At 32.3% G+C, this 25216-nt stretch overlaps 1 protein-coding gene across 1 annotated transcript; it reads right to left on the bottom strand.

Moving 5' to 3' along the window:
* Positions 1-21483: 21483 nt before the first annotated feature.
* LOC131635601 (probable cyclic nucleotide-gated ion channel 20, chloroplastic) lies at positions 21484-24946 on the bottom strand. The gene is made up of 9 exons (XM_058906234.1): positions 24814-24946; positions 24020-24194; positions 23832-23930; positions 23016-23135; positions 22668-22916; positions 22332-22577; positions 22092-22237; positions 21919-21996; positions 21484-21836 (listed from the first exon to the last, which is right to left on the bottom strand). Exons 2-9 carry the CDS (start codon positions 24182-24184, stop codon positions 21701-21703), a joined length of 1239 nt encoding a protein of 412 aa, XP_058762217.1. The 5' UTR covers positions 24185-24194; positions 24814-24946; the 3' UTR covers positions 21484-21700.
* Positions 24947-25216: the final 270 nt, after the last annotated feature.

The raw sequence follows: 25216 nt of genomic DNA, 5'->3' as shown, positions 1-25216 counted from the left end.
TCTTGATTTAGGTCCGCCGCTTGCCAAAACCCGCCGCCTGCCAAAGCCCTCACCTCCTAAAAATTCCATCTTTTTAGTTAATTTTAGTTATTCCAGTTCTTGATGGAATATTTATTTGTAAATATATGTAATATTTTTTAATTAGAAATTGTTAAAAAATTAGCTTTTATAAAAAACTATTTTAAAAAATAAGTGAAAAATTTATTTAAAAGGTAAAAAAAACTATTAATCTATTAAAAAAATAAAAAAGCGGGCAAGTCCGCCATCTTGACAAGGCGAACATGATTTTTATGTCTATTTCACTTGGTGGACATGCCTACCCCACTCGCTTTTGGCGAACTTAAGGCGGAGCAGGCGGCGGACGTGGCGGGCGGCCCGTTTTGCCACCCCTTTGTGCCATTCCATTTGACGACATGGTTCAATTCCGTGGCATATTGGAATTTTTTTTCCAAACTGTGACATTGGGGGAAATTGTTTTCACAACTGTGGTATTAGGGAAAAAAATTCAAAATTTTACGTTGATTAACTCTCCAGCGCCTTATAATTCTTTGGAAATTCTTGAAACTAGAAACATAATAAAAATCATACAACATTATAATTACTAATAAAAACAAATCAAATGTACATGAAGATAAAATTAAACCAAACACATCCTTAATAATAAAAACCATGCAACATTATAATTACTAATAAAAACAAATCAAATGTACATGAAGATAAAAATTAAACCAAACACGTCCTTAATTATCATCATTATTAGAACATCAAATCATTCATTTATTGGCTAGGTTGAAACTAGGATAGTCTATACTAGACTTTGTCTAAAAATAAGGCAACAGATGTTTGGCAAAACAATGGACAAACCCTCACACTTCCTAAATCAATTCTTGTAATACTTGTAAGTACTAAAAATGTGGATCATGCATATTCGAAGTCTTCTTGCAATACTTGTAACAATGTGATACCAACTCTGCAACAGTAGTCTTGAGCATAGTAAAGTCTTTTATAACTGACTTATAGTAGTGTTAGGTAGGCCTCTTTTGTGACATCTAGTAGTATTAGGGCTTGACAACAAAATCAAAACTAGTTTTAATCCATAGTAATCTTACCTTATTAAATAAGATAAATATTGGAAATTTCTTTATTCACCTCCCTATGGAGGTTACCCCAGCAAAAACTCCAAGAAGTCTCTGCTTTGGAAATGTATCTCTGAAGTATTTTTTTTTTTTAAATTTTCTAAACTTTGGAAGTGCACTTCTGAAAAAATCCCAAAAATTAGGATTTTGATTAATTCGGAGATGCATCTCCGAAAAACAAAAAAAATTAAAAAATCCCAAAAATTAAAAATTTTGGGATATTAATTAATTCACATATCATAAATTTGATATAATTTATGAGTAATGAATAATAATAATTATATATTTTGATATAATTTATGAGTTATGAATAATAATTATTATATATTTCTATTCTGATTCATATTTTAAAATTTAAAATAATTATAATTAAAAAAATTTAAAAAATTTCAATTACAAAAAATTTAAAATAATTCCAATTATTAAAATGTAGTTATGAAACATTTCAATTCATATTTCTACGGTTGATAATAATATTGAAAGAGATCAAGTAAGACTAATCATAATAATAATAATAATAATAATAATAATAATGATAAAAAAATTATTTTTCATAATGAATTATGATAAAAATAATTATTTTTCATAATTAAAAATGAATTATAATTTTTTATTTAATTTAAAAAAAAATTTAAAAAAAATTGTCTTAATTTTATTTAATGAATAAATTTTATATTTAATTCTATATAATTCAAAATTTACTTATAAAATTAAAACGTTTTTAATTTATATTAGTAAAATAATTTTTTACTTGAATTTCCTAAATATTTAGCTCATATGGCCCGCACAGTCACCTCTCAATTCAAACTCTTTAGCATAAAATAACATTACAAACACTAAAATGTTTTCTAAAGAAAACGATGTGGGACTGCACCACTCTTTGCTATGTCTTGTTCCATATAGAATTATACTGCAAGTTCTTCACCTCGAGCCTCTTCCACGCAACCTGCTTTTGATACTCTCAAGCATACGCCATACTCTCCGATTCAGCCACATATGATTACAAGACAAGAGAGAAGATGTAATACACCATAAAAAATAGCTGTGCTAAATGCACTCTACAGGAACAAGCAAAGATAATGGAACATAAGAGGAACAGATGAGGAACAAGTAATTGGTGCCATAACTTTTTTGGTGCAGTCAATGTTACATTTTTGCAATTATTGAGTGCCAAAAATGCATGGCATGAAGAATAAACAATGGTGTTATCTATCTATTAAGTTTATCATTAGTGACTATACACTTTTATTCAATTTCAGCTTACAGCAAAGCTTCTGGCTTCCTCTCAACTTCAAATGACAGAGGTACATTCACAAATTTTAAAAAAGGGAATTGACATTTGCCGTTAACCATCTGACCAAAGTATGAATTTAGACATTACAGTAATAGAGGTGTACATTCACAGTCTTCTGACCACAACTTTTCTTTTTCCTGCTCACATTTAAATAGGTAAGAAAAATAAATAAAGGATTAAGAAAATTAACAGATCACACGCCATGCACAAAGAACACTGATTTCCTTTTCTATCAAGAAAGATTGGATGTACCTTAAATTGAGGTTTGTAACACAATTGTGCATCCCCTGAAAATGAATACAAAAAGTATGAGGTTTGTTTGATTTGAAGAAAATTACATATAAGTATGAGGTTTGTTTGATTTGAAGAAAATTATTTTTTATCCTTCTAACTCCTGATTTATTTTTTATCCTTCCGTGCTGATTCCGAATTCTTCAATAAGTCCTTTCTTAAATCAAATATCACTCTCACTCTTTGTCTAGCTCTATATATAAACAAATGCCTTAGTAACTTATTGCTGTCAGTAACTAGTACTACACTACAACTTTATTAGTCACTTTTTTCTAAATGTCTCAGATATGTTATTGTTCAATTATGTTTTAATTTGATTGCCCTTGATGTCGCACAATCGTGTTTTACCTTGTCATTGGATGTAGTCTCATTTATGTTTTATCTTGAATGTCTCAGATATTCTCCTCTCAAAGTTCAATCATGACTTACCCTGATTGTCTCTGTTGATTTATTTTCCTTTCCAAATTCATTCATATTTTACTCTTGGATGATTTTGATGTGGGTTCCAATTTCATCCATCGCTTCTTGTGGGTGTCTCTGTTGATGTGTCTTCCTTTTCAAAATCATTCATGTTTTACTCTTGGATAATTTTGATGTGGGTTCCAGTTTTATCCATCGCTTCTTGTGGATTTCTCTGTCGATTTACTTTCCTTTCCAGCTCCATTCATTGTTTTACTCTTCGGTGATTTTGATGTGGGTTCTAGAGATCTCTCTTTCTGAACATCTCTGTTGATTTTTTTTGTCCAGTTTTCCTTTCATGTTTTAGCTTGAAAGCTTTTATTGACTGTATCCTTCTTCTCCTATGAAGTCCAGTTTTACTCTTGGATGAATCATACTTTTCCCCGGTTGTTTCAATCTGCTTATTTCTTTTGTTATTTTCCTGCGCAGTTCTTGTTTTCTTTTCCAAGTTTCTCCAGCAATAATTTGTCTCTTGTGGCGCTATATTCCTCACAGATATCTGAGTCTGTCTCATATCATATCATACCAAAAAAAAAGTACATGCATTCATTCACAGCATGTCATCCCATCGCATTGACAGACAAAAATTGGTTGCCGAGATATTTAACTATTCCACTGCGATGATATGAAGTTGGACCATCTTCATATCTTCTGGTTGAAGATATTTAAATAAGGACAACTATAATACCCCATTTTTGCCGCGGATTTTTTCATCTAATGCATAGAATTAGTCATACATTTTTGTGTATTTTCCCTTAATTTATCATTTCATTTTACTTCAAATATATATATATATATATATATATATATATATATATATATATATATATATTCAAGAAAATAAAAAAAAATATATTTAGTTATTTTCATTTATCGTCTAGGATGAACCACCAACTAAGTGATTCATGGTGAACCATAATAATTAACCATTGGATTAAAAAGGTGTATGAAATCTTATTATACACTAATCATATTAAATTTATTTTTATTTTTATTGTTTATTTTTCTCTCTCGTTTTTTATGAACATAAATAAAAAAGAAAATATATTGTGAAATAAACCTTGAGAACATAATTTGATTTGAATGCTTATTTAACACATCAACAACACTGGAAATTTCCATTGATATATACTTGAATCATGAGTTCTAAATTATCTTAGTTCTTCTCACTTACATCCAAACTGCTTCCTCACCAGAATTTCCTCGCCGCTATACCTTTTTCATATACCACTACCTTTTCTCCATGGTCCCCACCATTAACATCTTCATTCTTCTTCTTCCTCTCTTATACCTCACCACCTCCAACAAATTTTATTTTTTTGTTGCCCCAAAATTCTATTTATCACACCGACAACTTCTTCGGACCAAAGCTTCGGTTATTTCTGCAATACAAAGTATGTGGGTTGAATCAAGCCACCAACATACACAAATAATACTCTAATCTAATATTAATAATTCACGAAGCATTGAGATTAAACAATTTTGTTTTGATATAGAATGGTTAGTTTTAATTTTCAAGTGAATCTAACCTTTTAGTTGATGGTAAAGTAATAACAAATCTAAGGGCAGACAATTTTATATTTTCACACTCTTTCTAAACTTTGGCATTTTTACACTAGTGAATATGAAAAATCAAATCATGGCTTTTCTACATAAATTTACTCAGAACTTTATCCTACCATATTCAGTATTTTTTTTAAAGAAAATGATAAAGATTCTTTGGGTTCCTCTATATTAAGTATCAATCTAGATAAATTGGAATTTATGATAAATAGTTGTTGGAATGAACAAAATATGTTTTATTGCTGCTGTTATCTCCAATTTTTTTAATAGATTGATTTTATAACTGAGCAAGAATTAATCCAACATTTATTGGGTTGTTGTTCAATTAACAAGAATAGTGAAAAACAAAAGTGATCTTTTGAGAAAAAAATGGAAGTTTTAATGGGTTATATGACTAATGTTAATGAAAACAGTGTTATGTTGTCGGTGGGTTAGTGATTGCAGAGATAATGGTGGAGAAGAGATTACTCAAAACAAAAGAGAGAGAAAATTGATTAAATAATCTAATGTAGTGTAAATTTATTTAATCTAATGGTTATTAAATGTGACTTATGGTGAGGAATTTAGTTTTTTTTAATAGGCAATGATATTAGAAATCGCACTAGGGGTGCAACCCTTACATCGAAAAAATTTTAAGAGTTGAACTAGTTCAAAGGTAATTTATACCAATCATAAAAAATTAGTCTAGTATCGGAAACACTATTACACATCCATCTCCAAGAGTAAAACATTATGTTGGATATTACCGCTTCGAAGCTAAAAGGGGCATTATCAAAGATAATAGCATTTCTCATTAACCATATGCTCCAAATTAAAGCCAACCAAATTAAATTAAGTTTAACTCTAGTCTTGGCTTCTTTCACCTTGTCTTGAATGCAACCGAAGTTCTTGAATTCTTCAAAAGAAATCTCCACATCATTTCTCAACCAAAGGAAGATTCTTTCTCAAACCCCTTTCGATACTAAACATTGGAAGAAGAGATGTTCCAAAGTTTCCGTATGATTAGTACAAAACAAGCAATCGAGAGAAGTAGCATTAGACAAGCCTCTATTGGCCAAAAGGTCTTTTAGAGGAAGTCTATTGATAAAAAATCTTCAACCGAAAATCTTAATCTTTTTCGGTATGTTAAGCTTCCAAATGACTTCCAACAATTTGATAGAAGAAGTTGGCCAAGCTAAATCCTTTGCATATGACACCAAATTGGATACACTAGCTACCGAAAAACAACCATTAGTAGTTAGTTTCCAATGGAAGTCGTCATTAGCCGAAGTGTCCGGAACAATGTCGCTCAAAGTTGCCTTTAACCTCCTCATATGAAATTCGAAAACCGAACCCCTCCCGTGAATGGCGAAGTCGCTTCCGAAGAGAACTTCAAAATTCCAAAATTGAACGTCGTTGTTCCAAGAGAGTTAATGCCTCATTCTAGAATCCACCTATTTTTATATTTTATTTTATGACTAATAGTATTTTTGTTTTTTTTACTAATCTCTTTGAATTTGTAATTTTAATTTCAAGTTTGATTTAGATTTAAGTTGATTTTTTAATTAAAATTAATAAATCATGTTTTCTATTATTTTTTGTTTCTCTTTGTGTTTTAATTTATTTTTTTAGGAGTGTTTTGTAAATAAAAAGAGGTCCATTTTAGTCCAAAATTTTTGCTCCAAGCCATTTTTATCGAGAGAAAGTTAGGAGAAATCTACTTGTCACCCCTCATATTTTACATGGCACCCCCCTCCCCCCCACCGCCCATATTTTTTAATTCAATTTTACCCCTGCTGAGATATGTTGAGTTCCAAAGAATTTCCGGTATATCATGTCAAATTTCTGGTACTACATACATGAATTTTCAGTTATAAATAAATTTCGGGTACATCATACCAGAATTTTTAGTTATAATGAAATTTCCGGTATCCGTAAATTTAAAATTTTCAGAGAGTACCGGAAATTTCATTATAACTAAAATTTGTGGTATAATTCAATTGTTGGTTTTTTCAACGGTTGAGATTTTGTCGACACTTTTGGAGGATCCTGGTTGCTCTGACACATTTGTGTGGTCTAGAATGCACCATCATTTGCATAAATATGGCTGTTATGGTTATTGGATAAAATATCTCAACAAAATGCCTCTTCGTCAGTATTTGATTAAAGTTTGTGTTTTTCAATGGCCGTAAGCCTGCTGTTCAAACCAAGACTTCAGATGACGCTGAATCCTTTGCCACATTAAAAGAAACGTTGAATAATTTGCTGCCTAATTCTGATAACATAAAGGTGACAAAGATCGAGTTTCGGAAGGACTTCATACAAATGGAAGGGTGAAATACAACTTAATTGAGTTAAAGAATGATGAAGATGTGAAGGCCATGTGGAAATTATTTCGCCGTTGGATAACCAAAGGTCCGATCAAATTTGATGTGCATATCCAAAGATCTGTGGACGGCATAATGAAGTGTCTGGAACGTCCAGAGTCATCCGTTAGTGCCTAGGTTTTCATGTTTTGGAGTACTGTATATATATCTTGTTTGTCATCCGATGTTTGTTAACTATGTTTGTTTGTTATTGATGTTATTTTATTTATATACTCGAAACATATACTAGCAAAAAAGATTATGCAATTAAAAATATGTTCGTAGAAAATATACAAACAATACAATCATAAAAAAAAAATCTACATAGGCCCTCCACGACATCCTAAGGTAAAAGCCCCAAGTCTCACCAAACTTCTTAAGCACAACCAGCTCATCAATCTCAGAAGCCTTCATCACCATGTGCACTGCCGTCGCCTGGTCCCTATGAATTGATGTGAAAAACATACCAGAAATCGAAAGTTGAAATAGAGAATGTACTTCATCCAGAGTCATCGTCATCTCCCCAAATGGAAGATGGAAGGATGATGTCTTCGGGTTCCACCTCTCAACAAATGCTGATAACAGAGAGGCGTCCAACATCCTCAAGGAGCATCTAGCAAAGTGCATCAGATGGAAGTCCCGAACTATCCTCCTCACCTACTTAGGCATCGGTCTCTCGGGGAAGTTCTTCAACTTTGATCTGTGAGAAGCGACCTTCAGCACTGGACGCTATTGTAACAAAAAAAATAGAATTAAGACACATTAGTATAAGTCAAATTGCGTAATTTAAATTCAAACATTAGTATAAATCAAATTGCGTAATAAAAATTAAGCAATGTTACATACCTCGCCCTGCCATATCCTATAAGCGACATGGTCAGCGTATCCCGTCAACACGAACCTATCAGAAGGTCCTTGGAAAGCTCCATCAGTGTGTACTAATGGCTCCGTAAATGCACCGGTGGTAGTGTCTATATCCTGCACCACCCGCTCATGATCTACCAGATCACTAGCCACCTTAACCTTAGCCACAACCACTGGCTTCTCAACCCCAACCGGACGCTCCTCAACCACAGCCACCGGCTCCCGAACATCAGCCACCGGCTCCCGAGCAACAGCCACGGCTCCCCAACCTCAAGAACTGGCTTCTCAACTGCTGCCACCTACTCCTCCACAGTAGTGGATACTCTACCAGTTCGGCGGCGAGATACGCGGAATCCCCTCCGCGCCTGCTGCTCTGCCATTCATTTCTAGTTAGAATCAGTCGGAGGAAGAAGTCCAACACGTAACTCTGAGACCTACACCTCATCAGCAACTCGAGCAAGAGTAACTGCTCTATCTATGGCCCATCCCGCAATAGAACCGTCTCTGCCTCTAGTCCTCACTGCAAAATTTAAAAATATAAGAAAAATAGCATTAAAAAAATAGAAATACCGGAAATTTCAAAATTTTTGGTATGATAATAAGTTAATGAAAATACCAAAAATTTCAAAATTTCCAATAGAAAATACCGTAAATTTTGAAATTTTCGGTAGAATATACTGTAAATGTTGAAATTTCTGGTAGAAACTACCGGAAATCTTACTTGTTTTCGCAAAATATATTCCCAAGCTGGTCCATTGACAACACCTCTCAAGTTATGGTGATCCTTGAGAGACTAGAAAGAACGAAATGTTGCTTCGACAATTTCCCTTAGGAAGATACTTTCATCCCAACATAAATCCTACGAATAGTCCGTCCGTTCCTACCTCGGACTTATCTGATTCTTCCTTGATCCGTTGCGCTACTCTGATCCCAACAAGTCACACACCTTGAAATCCTCTGAGTCATATTATATCCATAATTCACTTAGTTCCCATTAATACACAATAATTCATTATCTACAGTCGTCCAATTACAACACGTGCCAGAACTCTATATACATCCATCATCGACTACTACTCTTTGAAGTTGCGTACTTTCCAGAATCAAGCTTCTACTTACTCTGTCGTTCCATATAGTTCATCTACCACAACTTAGGTACACGTTTCATCCTCAGGACATTGAAACCCAAACACTCGCTGACTTAGAGGTTCGCCCTTGTCACTGATTTCCACAGTGTACATCTGCTATGTTTTTCATTCCAACAAATCTTTGTTGCTCAACCGGTATATCGAATCCTTCACGACATACTGCAGTTCATGATAACTCTAGCAGTTTTACACAACTACTACCCAACCATACACCTTCATTCTCTTAGCGTAGTATCACCTCTGATAACTCGTGCGACTTACTGATATAACGATCCTCCCATAGCCACACTCCATTCACACAGTTATCTAACGTATGTTCCACCTCTGAATCAGACACTGAACTGACTTCCTCAGCGGCTGCATCCTTCATTGCAGTACTTCTAACAGTCAGAGTGTAGCCACAATGCAAGAAATTGCACTTTGCACTTCGAAAATGGAGAAATACCTATAACTTCAAAATGATTGATGAATTTTCTTTACATAATAGAAGAAATACATATTCGCAAACTTACAGTAAGATATCAACATTAAAAAATTAAAACTATGTCATTTGGTTTACTATTAATAAAAAAGAGAAAGAAAAAAAAAACTTACAATATATGAAAACAGTATGAGTGGAAGGTTAAATGCTTTGAATTTCTGAAGGTAAGATTAGTTTGGAAAATGAAGAATGAATGTGTGCTATGTGAAAGTGACATTGACATACAGATTAGTTTGACAAATAAGTTAATAAGGACTTTACATAAAAAAGAGTTCTGACATTATTGACATACAAAATATTTTACACGCTTTGCTATAAGTAGCTAGTCAAAGTGAACCATATGGAATTTCTGAACGTAAGATTAGTTTGGAAAACGAAGAATGAACATGTGATGTGTCAAAGTGACAATAAATTTATAACTGACTTTACATAAAAAGAGTACTGACATTAACAATAGTTATAAACTTTATTAATTTATTCATATAATCAATTAATTATTATAATGACTTGTTCTTTTTATTAATAAGTAAATATTATAACAACGAGAGTATAAGGGATACTCCACCAATTACAATCGAATTATGGACTCTTACTTTTAAAACAGAAGAGGGATAAAATATAAGGGTGGTAAAATGAGTCCGGTCCATTTTATCTACAATTTTCTGTGAGTTGAACTACGATTTTAAATTTGCAATCTCTAATATATCCGTCTAATCATGCCTTGTATTTTTGCGAGCTTTTACGAACACCGATATTTATATAAAATTTTACATTATTTCGCTAAAGGCCTATAAAATAATGTACTCTCTTTTTTTCTTTAATAATCTTTATATAAAAAGTTTATTCTTCTTTAGCTTAATTGTGGGTACAAGTGGAATTGATTTTAAATGTCTTGTTGGCCCACAATTAACTTAATTAGCTATTCTTCTTTATTATCAATAGTTAGTTATTGGCGCTGAACTATAATTTTAAAGTTGCATTGCTTAATTTTATTTTAAATTTTTAGTAAATTTATTACTTTTTATTTAAATTAGAGTTAAATATATTTTTGTCCTAGCGAAATTTATTTTTAATTTTTAAAAAAAATTTCTTTAAAGAATGGTTCTCCTAAAATTTTCCGTTCCCGATTTTAATTCCTACCGTCTATTTTATCTAACAGAAACTGACGTGGCATGCCATATGGCACGCCACGTCACTTAATGTCAACACTACAAAAAATTAGAAAAAACAATTAAATGTTGGCTCTTAGAAATAATACATAGTGAATTAAAGCACAAAAATTCTACTCTAAACTGTTTGATTAGCCATTTAAGTAGATATTTTAAGTAATTTAGACATAGTATCATATCTCCATCTATGAATTAAATGAGCAAAAATTACATCAGGTAACTAAGACATCAATAACAAAAGTATCATTAGATTTAAACCTTTTCAAATATCACTTACTCGTTGTAATGACTTAATCTTTTCAATACTAAATAAGAATCCAAAAATATTTTTATATGTGCTATATAGTCCAAATCTTCTATCAAGTGAGTCAATTGTTTGATCTATAATATATAAGGAATAATGATTTCGAAAAGACTCTTCAGCAGACTCAAGATTCAGGTATGTGGGTTGAGATAAATATTTATCATAGTGTCGTTTTCTACTAATTTGACGTTTTTAATTAAAACACATTCAATCTCTATTTCATTTCCAATATTTTCAACACTAACCTTAGCATTTACAAATTCAAATTCTCTATATTTTTTTCAAATACTTGATCAAACTTTTTACTAGTTCTATAGCTACATCAATACGTATGTCTTTTTTTGTAAACTTTTGTTAATTTCATTAATAGGCAGTTAACAATTCAAACCAAATAATCATAACTACTAAAAATTCAAAGTTTCAAATTCCATAAGTTGCTAAAGATTCGACTTCACTCTTAATTTTGGGGTCATTATCTTGTCCAGTTAGTTGAAATAGTGTTTCACACTTAATTTTGAGATTAATAATATAAAAAAATTTCTATATCATTGTTTTAATTTCAGTGCCTCAATTAAACTCTTTAATTGCTAAAATTATGAATATATTAATTTATTTTATTTTAAAGAAATTATTTTTTTTACTATATATTTTATTTATGAGAAATTACAATATTTTATTAATTTTGATTTTGTAATGCCCTTATAATTTTGTTAACTAGTATTTTTTTTTTTAAATTAGTAATTATTTTTGTAATAAAAAATTCTAATTTAATATATATAGGGGTAAGAAAAAATATTTGATACCCCCACCCCTGATCTCCCAAATATACTATCCGCACAATTCATCCAAACCCATGCACATGCTTTGTTCTCCATATTTATAAAGAATCAAAGGAGCATTATTATGTGCCACCTCACAATCCATCTGATCCATATTCTTGAATACAACATATATGCCTTCCCAACATTTTTATTTCCAGTTCTCATCTAGACAAAAGAACTCCATGGACCTTGTTTTGCAACTAATTTGTATAAGGCAAAAGCTTGATGTATTTTGATATAATGTATGATATGATATACGCTAGAGAAAACACATACAATATGAGATGGCGGCGCATGGTGGCGGAGCGGCCTAATACGAACAACCGACAATATGAGATGATGGATGAAAGAGTGGAAAGTGTAACGTTAATAATTTTTCACAAACACTAAAAATTCTTCTATGGTGGTCGGGGATTATGGGGAGGGTGGCATCATCGTGAGGTGAAGCAGAAAATGGAAGTACAAGTTACTCTCTCCAAAGTGCTACTAATAATAAATACTATAATATACTAGTCTACAGTTTTGGCATGTGTATAGAAAAGTATAGTACTCCTTCAAGTTTGTTATACAATTTTCCTCTAGATTATCTCAACTTGGCTTATTTGAGAGAGATAATCATAATCATAATAATAATAACAGATAGAATGAATATTAAAATTTTGGAATGGAATATTAATTTTTTTTACACGCAATATGGAATAAAATGCATTTAATTTCTTTACAATCCTAAGGAAGAAACACGATAGAATACAAAGGAGCACCATATGTTAGAGAATAACATTCTACCTTTAACCGAGACCTTGAAGAAAATTCTGAATGTTTGCAATGAGGAGTGCGAAAAGTAAGAGTCCCAATCCAATGATGGACATTATGAAGATGACTTCCCACACAAAATGGTTGGGGGACAGGTTTGCTGTCAGAGTGCTGATTTGCTGCATTATATATCAATAGTTGGTAAGTGATATGAATTACAAATGAGGGAAGTAACTAAAAGAACAAAATGATAATACCTCAAATCCCCAAAAGAGTGAATATACATATTTGCTGATCACACTGGTTTGTACGGTCAGCGGTATAGCATATTCCGTACAAAAAAACACCAGATGTGATGTTCAAGCAATCTCCTGCACCTCTATCACTTCTCCATGCAGCGGATATTCCTGGCCAATTAGAATTATAGTCGATCAATGTATTGCATACAGGTAGATCGGCATGATGGCAGGCTTCTATTAAACACTGGTCAACCCTCTAAAAAAAGGTAATCAGACAAAAGTTAGTAAATTAAAGGTTACAAATTATCTAACATTCATTAACTGAATTAAACTATTATTCACCTGTAGAGCAAAGATATACCAGCATGAACCAACGATATGGCTAAATAGCACGAAAAAGAGAAGATTTATGACAAAATTCGCCCCAGCAGACTTAAATATGAAACCGGATGGAGACTGGCCAATCAGCAGGCGCAAAAATATGAACAAGCCGAGAACATATTGTAGAAGTATCAATATGAACAGAAGCATCTTTGCATGGTATTCTCCATCTGACTTTGGGGAATTTGGCAGGAGAAATAGGAATAATATCTGCAAATATTTCACACATCATATATTATGATAAAGAGTAACTAAAAAATGTAGTCGAAAAAGTAAAGAGTAGGCAGGAAAAAGGAAGATATACCTGAGGAAGATGTAACACAACACATAAGTCAATGAGAAAATAACCCTTACAGTATTTAAGAGCTATTTTTGTAGGACCGTCAACCACATTAGATTTGGGAGAAACATAAGCCAACATAAACTGCAAAGTATAATAGTATAAAAGTGAAAAGAAGACAAAAATAAGCTCATCAAGATTGTATATGGCTTATAATTACATCAGTATAAAAGGGTTACACTAATCCAACATTATATTCAAAACCATCCAGAATATAATATTGGATTTCAATGCACATTAATCATGATAAGATAATCATACGAAAAATGCACTGATATGCATGGAATCCTTTTCTTCCCTCCTACAATTGAAATCATAGTTTAACTCAAATATGCAAACTTTGACATTGATAGAATCTAAAGGCTTAGAGGATATGTTCTCTTAACATCTTACATATCTTTAAATACACTTTAGTTTAAAAATCCATGCTCATAATATATTAACCCGTTTTTCAAGAATACTCAAAACACACATAGTACATACAATAATGTCAAATAACAAACTATGGTCGATCAGTTGAGCATGAAAGCAATTTGTTATTAGAAGTTACCTGAAGAAGAATATTTAATAAATAAACAAAGTCGGTTATGCTTGTCATTACAACAAGGGCTTTTGCCATGCCCCAGTTTATAGAAATACAATCGTTTTCCTACGATCAAAAAATGAAAGTTTTTATTTTATTTGAAACAGGTAAAAAGTAATATTTTATAATTAAACAAAAAAAGAGGAAACGGAGCATACCTTGTTCACATGAATAGTGAAGAAAAACAATGGATCGACGAAAATGGAGACCAGGCAAAAGATGGCTAAAAGCCTGTTCCGTTTCCGTATGAAGTTTGCCAAGCAAGTGTTCCTTGCAGCACGGAGCGGATCCGTCTCTGCTCTTTGTATCACAGCTTCATCCTCTGATTGATCATGTTGTTGTTGTGCTTGTGCTGCATCTAACAGACTCGGGTCTTCGATGTCAATATTATGACTCATGTTTGCTTGAGATGATTCTGAAAAACAGCAAAATCATCAAAATTAACACTTTTCTATAAACAAAGTGGGTGATTAAGGAAAATGCCTGTGTTCCAACATGAATGGTCACACTTTATAAATAAAAGAAGGGCCACCTTCTGTATGTATATTGGAGGTCTCAGTAATTTCATCAGTACTATGACCACTTAACTCCTATAGCAAGAAGAAAAATACAAAAATCTGTTAGAATTTATATGATAAATAATAGAGTTTCTTTATTAGGAGAGAAAAAATAACATGATAATTACACTAACCATTTTTCGGTTCGGAAACTTGAGTCAAAAGAGAGCTCCTAGAAGTTTTAGACCCTGTTAAAAAAATGATTCAGCTGTAATTAGCCATTGAAAGAAAACAAAGTGAAACATAATTTAAGAACCTATAGCTTCAAAATGAATGATGAAATTCCTTTACATAATAAAAGAACCTATAACTTCAAAATGAATGATGAAGTTTCTTTACATAATGGAAGAAATACATATTCGCAAACTTACAGTAAGATATCAACATTAAAAAATTAAAACTATGTCATTTGGTTTACTATTAATAAAAGGGTTAAATACGTTTTTAGTCCCTATAAATATGCGACCCTGCATTTTGAGTCCCTATAAAAAATTTCTTCAATGAATGGTCCTTATAAAAATATTATGCACCTAGTTTTAGTCCCTACTGTCAAACTAATGTGTATTTTAGAATGATTATTTTGCAGACATGTTCATAATGTTTTAAAAAGTTCCTGGAAAAAAAAACTCAATTTAATTTCAAAGTTGAGATTTTCATTACTTTTATCATTATTTTTTGAAATTTGAAAAATTCATATTTAATTCTTCTCGTTTTAAAAAAATTTAAAACTTGGTAAATAAATATTTTACAGTATTCTAAACTTATATAAAAAAAATTATTCAAAAATTTAAAAATTAAAGGGTAATTAAACAGTTTTTAAAATTTTAAAAAATAGCATGGACTGAAATTGCATGCATAAAAATTTTAGAAGGACCATTCATCGAAGAAAAATTTTATAAGGACTAAAAATGCAGAGTCACATATTTATAGGGACTAAAAACATATTTAACCCTTAATAAAAAAGGGAAAGAAAAAAAAAACTTACAATGTATATGAAAAGAGTATGAGTGGAAGGTTCAATGCTTTGAATTTCTGAACATAAGATTAGTTTGGAAAATGAAGAATGAATGTGTGCTTTGTGAAAGTGAAGAACTTGACAAATAAGTTTATAAGGACTTTACATAAAAAAGAGTTCTGACATTGACATACAAAATATTTTACACGCTTTGCTATAACTAGCTAGTCAAAGTGAACCGTATGGAATTTCTGAATGTAAGATTAGTTTGGAAAACGAAGAATGAACATGTGATGTGTCAAATGACAATAAATTTATAACGACTTTACATAAAAAGAGTACTGACATTAATATCAAATATTTTATACTCAATTTTTTATTCTTGTATTAATGTAATTTTTTTAAGTGATATAATTGATAAATTTATTTTATACTCAATTTTTTATTCTTGTATCAAATATTTTATTTTAAATTTGTGATTAATTATAAGTTGATAATTGTGTCGTAGTTATTTATATTATAAATTTTTTTATTAATATTTATATATTAGGAAAATTACACTCACCACCGTTGAGTTATGTCTAAATGTCAATCACACCCCTCTATTTTAAAACTCAATATTGACTTCCCCTGCTTAATTTTTACCATACACTAACCTCCCTTTATTTCAATTTTAGTAATTTAATATGATAAACCTCTCTTAACACCATTTAGCTCTGTTAAAACGTTAACAGAAGAGGTTCTCTTCCATTTTGCTTTACTTTCTTCAAGGTTTCACTAAACAATACAAACACCACCACTAATTTTGAATAAACACTCCCCCCAAATTATGATTGTTAACACCTTTAGCATATAAAAAAAATAATCCTGCACATGATTTTTGATGTTCTTAAAATTATGCTCTTCCTTTCTACATTATCCTCATCAATCATTTGAATTAGATTCTAGTTGTATCCTTTGTATTTGATTTCTTTGAACTATTTTACATTTCCTCTAACATTTTTGTTGGGATTCTATATCTATAATATTTGAAAAATAAAATCTTGGTAAATTAATTTTGAACAAGGTAATACTGCCTTCTGAGTAGGCATTATTACATGTGTTATCAAGTTTTTAGCAGCATGGTCAAGACAGCAACTTGGCTTAAAATGCTGTCTAATATATATCCTAATAATTGCCAATTTCATACTATAAATCTATTACAGAAACAAAAGTAAAATAAAATGAAAGTGAAAAAAAACTTAGTAGCTGGAAGAAATTAAAGGAAAGTGGAAGGAACCTCTTATGTTTTTACAAAGGTAAACGGTGTTAAGAGAGATTTATATATTAAATCATTAAAATTAAAGTAAAAGGAGGTTAGTGTTTGATAAAAATTAAACAGGGGAGGTCAGTGTTAAGTTTTTAAATAGAGGAGGTGTGATTGACATTTCAACATAACTCAACTCAAGGGTGGTGAGTGTAATTTACCCTTATATATTTTATTTAAAATTACAAGAATCAATTGAAAAATATCATCCTGGCACCTTATAATTTATGTAAACTATTTATATAAAGATTAATTTTAAATAAAAAAACAATAAAAAGGTTGAGAATATTAAGGCTCTGTTTGGTAAAACTAGCTGATAGCTGGTAGCTGATGACTTTTAGCTGGTAGCTGGTAGCTGATGACTTTTAGCTGGTAGATGATAGCTGGTAGCTGATAAGTTAATTTGATTGTGTGATGGTGAATTGTCTGAATATAATACAATTGGGTGAATAATATAACTATGTTGTGTTATTGTTTATTATGCAATAATATTTGTTAATCGTGAGTGAGACTCACCCTTACATGTTGTCATTTTCAGATTGAGGATAGCGTCTTTCGACTTAGTGAAGATTAGCTCATAAGTCAGTGTGTTTAGTATAGGGAACGCGAGTTTTTGAGTTTATGATCTTAATGACTACATTTGTTTTGAGTTATTTTGTGGGATATAGTATCAAAGATGTTGTACTTATCCGTATGATTTAATTTCCGCTGTGTTAACATGAAATGTTATGAACTATGATGAATTTTCCTTAGTGAATGCATGACAATGACGTAGGTTATTTTGTTTTTAAAATTGAATTGTGGCACACTTGTTTCATGTTACTCTGAATTATTTATTAATTGCCGCGGATTTTAGAAGGGTGTTACATGACGATCCGGGAAATGTGATTTTTCCCGTAATGCTGAAGAGAGAAGAGCTCTCTGGAAGCAATGTATATAGTCTTGTAAAGAGAATTTAGGGAGAACTGATTTTGCCTAGATCGTCCAAGAGGCGTATCGAGACCTCAATTAGTCTTTTAGTGATTCTGACTCAGAACCCGAATCATCAAGTTCCGCAGAAGTCTTAATAGAGACGGGAGGATCCGTTGTAGATTCAGAAGTGTTAAGCTATAAGAACAACACATGCGACTATAGTCACTTAGGAAAACTCTGTGCTAGTAGAGACGTTTCCTAACCTGGAAGTGAATAAGATGTGATATTAAAAATTTGTGAGGAGGGTGAGATGGTTTACCTCCGTCCAAAAGGCATTGATGAAGAATTCCTCTACTTCTATCTTGGAGTCCTTGATGATTTCAGGATACAAATCCCTTTTACCGATTTCGAAGCCGACCTTCTGACCACCCTGAACATATCCCTAGTCCAGTTACTTCGAAATGGTTGGGGTTTTATCAAAACTTTCGAATCTATCTTTGGATTCCTAAACATCGATCCCACCCTAGGTTTCTTATTCTCAAGGGAGCCCCTGGTAGGATCTTTCTCTGAGCCTACACTTCTAACTACGAAGGCTTTAAAGACCGATTTATCCGAGTTAAGAGTGGAAATAGGTGCCATGGCATCTTGTATGCCTTGGATGGAAACTAGTGTTTTCCTTTTTACTGGACGAAGAACCCAGTACCTATGTTCGGTTTTTACTATGACAAATTAAATTCCAATGAGATTCAGGCGCTCTCCATTTTAGAATTCTTTCAGATGTTGAAAAACAAGGACATTATACAAATGTCCGATGACCAAGAGAAGCTCTTGGCACACTTAGGTAATGATCTTCGCAACCCCCATCTCATATATGTTTCCACATCTTACCTTGCATCATGTTTTCCTATTTGATTTTTGCAGAAAAGATTAGAACAACACATATCAAGGAGCAAAGGAAGCTAATGGATAAGGCTAGAGTTTGGCGAGCTGCCAGCCAGTCGACCCTGAAGTGAAGCCAATATATGGAGAGGAAGTTTGAGGAAGTGAAGCCAATTTCTATGACCATACCTGGGAGTTTTGCTATCAAAGATAGAGATGCTAGCTCTGGTTATTTGATCCACACATTTTTGGTATCCTCGATGTGATCATATACACTGTAGCGCCAAGGTCTAAAATGGGTAATGTTGATGTTGTTCTTTGGATCTATGTCGCCTTGTGAAAATATTGTTGGGATCTGATCTACCAGATCTAACAAATCCTCGATGAGCATCAGATCCATGAAACAAATGTGGGGATTGAAAAAGTGTAATGACAACTATGTTCAATCCATTCAGCCATCAACAACAGTGATATTGTTCTATTACAAAAGGATTTTGTCTAGTTGCTAATGGAAATACGGAGAAATGAATCTTAAGGCCCAGGTTAGTTTTACAAGAGCCCCACGGTGGACGTCAAATGTTCCGACATAACACGTTTGGAATACCTCCCGAAAGTCAATCCAGCGAGGTCGGAACTGAATTGATAGATTTAGCTAGGATTTGAGTTGTACGATAGATGGATGCACAAGCTCAAGATGAAAGCATGTCTTTTTTACTCCTCGTTCGGGAGCCCTATTTATACCTTCAGAGTGTTGAACATCCGCATTAATAGAGTGACCCTTGGGTCCCTTCCATAATGGCGGCAGTTGTAACTTTCGTCGTCCGTCATTTAAGAAATGTAACTCCTGGAATGGCCTCAGCCTTCCAAAGATCAGTAATTGTCGTAGCTGACTTGGGCTTTTGGCCGCCGAGGTAGGTGAGGAATAACCCTTCAAGTTAATGATTTCAAAGAGTGGAGATGAGTTATCCGAATAGATAAGGTAGTCCTCCGAGTTGAAAGTCTTGGTCCCAAACCCCATCCACCACTGACCACATATCCTTCTATTGACTTCCCAAATCGGCCTAAATATTTTTGGTGTGTACAAATGTATTTTGAAGTTTTTGATTATGAAAAAGACATTTGATGTTGACCAAGAGTTATTGTGAAATTGTTTGAATGAAGGCTTGAGTATTAAGTGTAATGGAAAACAAACTTGATGTTGGTCAAGTGATAGAACTTGTATTGAAAAGGATTTGATTTTATTGCGCATTCAATATATCTTGATTAGCAAGGGATATTGTCCAAAGATGAATGATAAAAAAGATGAGAATCAAACACAAGATCAAACATACAAGCATACAAGTATATGACAAGCAATTCAAACAACAATTCTAGTAAGATTAATCCTAAAAGATAAACTACTTAAGGAAAAAGAAAATCTTTTGTGACTTTTTGATTATATTTGATAAATCTTAAGCATGCATCTAACAAAAATGTTTTTGCCCCTTTTTTAAGAAGACGTTCTAAATAAGAAGAAAATTAACTCAATTTACTTTGAAAATATTTTGAAAGGAATCTTTTTTCTCTTTTGTTGAAAGTATCTTAATAAAAGAAAACATTTTTGTTATTTGTTTCTAATCTACTTCTTATAATTAAGAGAGTGCTAACTATTTTTTTCATTTTTATTTATTTAAAAGCTAGTACAAAAATTTAAAGAAAAATGGATTAAAAAAACAAACTAACTAATGGGCAAGGGGTGTAACGCCCAAATGCTGTGATATAAAAAACAAATACTATTTCTTAATATTTTGTCTTACTCCACTGAAAACTAAACAAATAAAAATAAATGAAATGGGAAGAGGTTGAAGTAATCCAATTAGTAATGTTGTTGAGTGTTTTGCTTGTTGGCAAATGTTATGAACTAATAACGTAACTCAACAGAATAGGAAATAAGCTGGAAATTGTACTTTAATCACTGCAATGCAACAGTACTTGGAATTTAAGGAAGGATCTAGAAAAGCATAAGTTCGGGAGAAGGGAGTCAAGTTTCCACACCTAATCATTGGACATTAACGTACTTTCTGTTACGAGTCACGCCCTTGCTCCTTTATTTCAGGATCATTTGCCACCTCTCCATTCTAATCATGAGAATTGGTTATGATAATATCACTTTTGTTTTGTCCTTATTCATAACAGCAAATCAAGCATTGAGACACAAACTCCCTGATATCTTGGGTCATAGTGGTCCAGAAAAATTGAGTCACTATGTGTGCTTTAGTGCTTGTAACTCTAGCATGTCCCCCATTGGTGATGAGTGAAATTCAGTGTGAACGAGTTGGATCAAATCAGGACTTTGAGGTATAACCAACTGCTTCCTCCAAAATAACATAACTTTGAGGTATGGCCATATCTCTTACTGTCATGAACTATCTAACATATATCGAATACTAATGCAAGAAAAAATAACAAAACTGACTCAATAACATTCTTTTACAGGACGAAATCAATAATTCATATTGTATTGTTTCTCATTCTCTTACCTGGAGTATATATATGAATGTTTAAAATAGGCCACATTTATCAATCAGAGATGCATATGATTTTAACAAGGGTTTGAAAAGCTGCAAAATTTACTTAAGTACTCAAGGAGCATCCTCAAATGATAATTGAACCAAACCAACAGCTTGAGATAAGTAATAATATAACACATTAAACTTTCGGAAATAGTGGAATACATAGTTTCTTATGATGTTCTTTGAACAAAAACCTACAGAAGTAAACCAGAAGTAATTCTGAATCCCTGCCAAGAGTCTTAACCAAAATAAATTTATCACACTAAACCTACAAGACAGAAATTTCTACTGTCAGCTACATTATCCAAGCCTTCAACCACAAATACTTGACTGCACTAAACGGATTCCACACCCAGCCGCACGTTCCTCTAAACAGAATGATCGGCATTCTCTTGGAACTGACGTAAGTCACTCACGAGTCCCTCTGGCAAGTTCCGGAGAATCATTTCATCCGGAACACCTCGTGTTTCTTCCCAAGCATTCTGTTCGGCTTCTCTAATTCTCCTGCATGACAGTTATTTGACAGATGCAATTTAGCAATTTAGCAATTGGTGTGATTAGTTGAAAGAGTTAGAACATTCTATACCTTCTGAGATCTTCAGATAAGCCACGACGGCCCATCCAATGCTCCACGTCACGGCTTCGGAGCTGCATCTCGAGCCTCCTGTAAGCAGCAACGAATAAAATGCATTTAATTTCTTTACAATCCTACGGAAGAAAATACAAAGGAGCACCATAAGTTAGAGAAAAACATTCTACCTTCGTGCGAGACCTTGGAGAAAATTATGAATGTTTGCAATGAGGACTGCGAAAAGGGAGAGTCCCAATCCAATGATGGACATGGTGAACATGACCTCCCACGCAAAATGGTTGGGGGTCAGATTTCTTGCCAGGGTGCTAAGTTGCTGCATCATAAATCAATAATTGGTAAGTAAATAAATAATCGGTAAGTGATAGTAATTACAAATGAGGGAAAAAATAAAGGAACAAAATGAATACCTGAAATCCCCAAAAGAGGGAATAGATATATTTGCCGGTCACACTGGCTTGTACGGTCAGCGGTAGAGCATTCCCATATATTCCGTACGAAAAATCACCAGATGTGACGTTAAAACAATTTCCTGCACCTAAATCAGCTCCCCATGCAGCGGATATAGCCGGAAAATTAGAATTACAGTCTATCAATGCCTTGCATAAAGGTAGATCGGCAAGGTGGCAGGCTTCTATCAAACACTGGTCAACCCTCTAGAAAAAGAAAAGTAATCAGAGAAAAGTTAATATATTAAAAGTTACAAATTATTTAACATTCATTAACTAAATTAAACTATTACTCACCTGTAGAGCAAAGAGGTACCAGCATGAACCAACGATATGGCTAAATAGCATGAAAAAGAGAAGATTTATGATGAAATTGGCCCAAGCAGACTTAAATATAAAACCAGATGGAGACTGGCCAATCAGCAGAGGTAGAAATCTGAACAGCCGGAAAATATACTGGACAAGGATCAATATGATAAGAAGCTTCTTTGCATGTTGTTCTCCATCTGACTTGGAGGGATTTGGCAGGAGAAATAAGAATAATATCTCCAAATATTACACACATCATATATTATGATAAAGAGTAACTAAAAAATAAAGTCAGAAAAGTAAAGAGTATGAAAGGAAAAAGGAAGATATATATACCTGCGGAAGAGGTATCACAACACATAAGTCAATGAGAAAATAACCCTTAAAGTATTTAAGAGCTATTTTTGTAAGACCGTCAACCACCCTAGACTTGGGAGAAACATATGCCAACCAAAACTGTAAAGTATAATAGTATAAAAACAAAAATAAGCTCATCAAGGTTGTATATAGTTTATGATTACATCAGAATAAATATGGTTACACTAACCCAACATTATATTTAAAACCATCAATAGTAGGGGTGTGCAAAAAAAACAGGTTCTCTATAACCAAATTGATAACCAAACTGTTCAACTTTTTAAAATCCAATTCAAAAGTTAAAATATAACATTAGGTGACCCATTTGTGATCCAAATAGTAAACCAGTACCTATGAAAACAATTTGGTTTTGCTATTGGATACCCAAATTTATTTGTCTCATATATACTTTTATTTTATCAAGAGTATTGCTTCAAACTCAATTAAATTAGATTTAAGGATTCTAACAGAAGCATTGTGTTCTTCATTCATGTATCATTAGTTAAACTCTAGCCATCTCTTTCTTTTCTATTGTCTGCAATTTTATATTGTTGCTGTCACTTTAAATCATCTCATTTATTCTCCTTCAACTTTCAAGTATTACTAATTTTTACAACTTTGCACTAAATTAACTTGTTTATAATTATAAATAAATTATCCATTTTGCAATAGGTACTAAGGGCCACTAAAGTAAGAGTTGAAAAATATTGAAACAGTCATATTGCCAAGTTTCTCTTTTAAAATCACAGTTAAAGAACTACATAAAAAAACTAGTTTAATTAAAATGAAAGTTACCTGAAGAAGAATGTTTAGTAAAAATACAAAGTCGGTTATGCTTCTCATTCCAACCAGAGCTTTTGCTATTACCCAGTTTATAGGAATACATTTGGTTTCCTACAATCAAAAAATGAAAGTTTTTATTTTATTTGAAACAGGTAAAAGTAAGATTTTTTATTTAAACAAAAAAAGGAAACTAAGCATACCTTGTTCACATGAATAGTGAAGAAAAACAAAGGATCAATAAATATTGAAACCAAGCAAAAGATGGCTAAAAGCCTGTTCCATCTCCTTATGAAGTTTGGCAAGCTACTGTTCCCTGCACCACGGAGCGGACGGGTCTCTGTTCTTTGTGTGACAACTTCATCCATGATTTAATAACTAGCCACAAAAAAGGCACTCAATGAAGCACATTTGAGAAACAATTTTCAATCAGAAGAAAAATCAACAAGGAAAATTAATTAAAAATCACTTTTAATATCTCAACACAATAAAAAACATCCATGATTTATTTGAGAATTTTTGGATTAAAGGAAGATAGAAAATGAAGGTGGAACTTGTAACATAAGCAAGAAAAGGACCAAAATCAACAATGAACTTCAACAATTTTTAGAACCAAGCAAATTTGAAAATAAATTTGTTTAAAAACCATCATAAATTTGTTTAAAAACCACCAAATGAGACACTTAATCAAAACAATTATCCAATTTGTCACGAAATTTGAAAAAAGTAAATAAAAATCAGAATCAAATAATAGACACTCTAAAATACGTTGATGATTGTTTTTGGAATTTTTGAAGTTATGGAAGTATTTTAAATAAAATCAAGAAGTTGAAGAAAATAAAATGTGATACATTAACGTCCACCAACATATCACCAAAAAATTTCACAAATGAACAAATAATCATAGAGAAAATCAAGCAGCAAGGTACAACATACTTGACACCATTTTGAGAAACGAACTACACACATGCAAGAAGAGAGATGTGAGCAAGTTTACCTTAGTGGAAAATAAATCCACGAGCTCCTGAGCTTGTAAGAGTGAGTTAGAAACCCAGAGATCTTCCTTAATAAGAGGAAAATGTTGAGAGAATGAAGCTTGGAATGGCCTAATATTTGAAATTCATTGGGTGATTTGAATATAGATCACTGTCCCTCTGTCTTGATGGGATTAAGGAAACTAGGATGGATGACCAAACTTGTCTTTTTTTCACCCTGCATTCTTTCTGCACCGGATTCCACTTTTGGAAGTTTGGTTAATGTTTTCATGTGCCTAGCTTACGTTCTTTTTCTTTCATTATTCAATGAGTTATTTTAACCATTTTTTTTCATTTTCATTTTACATTCATCCAAATATTTTATTTCGAATTTTTTCTATAGTAGTAATATTAATGTAATTTTTC

This window comes from Vicia villosa, unplaced genomic scaffold (assembly GCF_029867415.1).
Source record: "Vicia villosa cultivar HV-30 ecotype Madison, WI unplaced genomic scaffold, Vvil1.0 ctg.001514F_1_1, whole genome shotgun sequence".
Classification (NCBI taxonomy): domain Eukaryota; kingdom Viridiplantae; phylum Streptophyta; class Magnoliopsida; order Fabales; family Fabaceae; genus Vicia; species Vicia villosa.
Note: the sequence above shows the minus strand (reverse complement) of the source record. Positions and strands in the feature narration are given on the sequence as shown.

Excerpts from the sequence above, each read along its gene's own strand:
- LOC131635601 (XM_058906234.1), bottom strand. The coding sequence starts at position 24,184 with ATGGATGAAGTTGTCACACAAAGAACAGAGACCCGTCCGCTCCGTGGT. Across the intron at positions 22,917-23,015 it reads TTGTGATACCTCTTCCGCAG|ATATTATTCTTATTTCTCCT; the intron begins GTATATATATCT and ends TAATATTTGGAG. Across the intron at positions 21,997-22,091 it reads CTCCAAGGTCTCGCACGAAG|GAGGCTCGAGATGCAGCTCC; the intron begins GTAGAATGTTTT and ends TGCTGCTTACAG.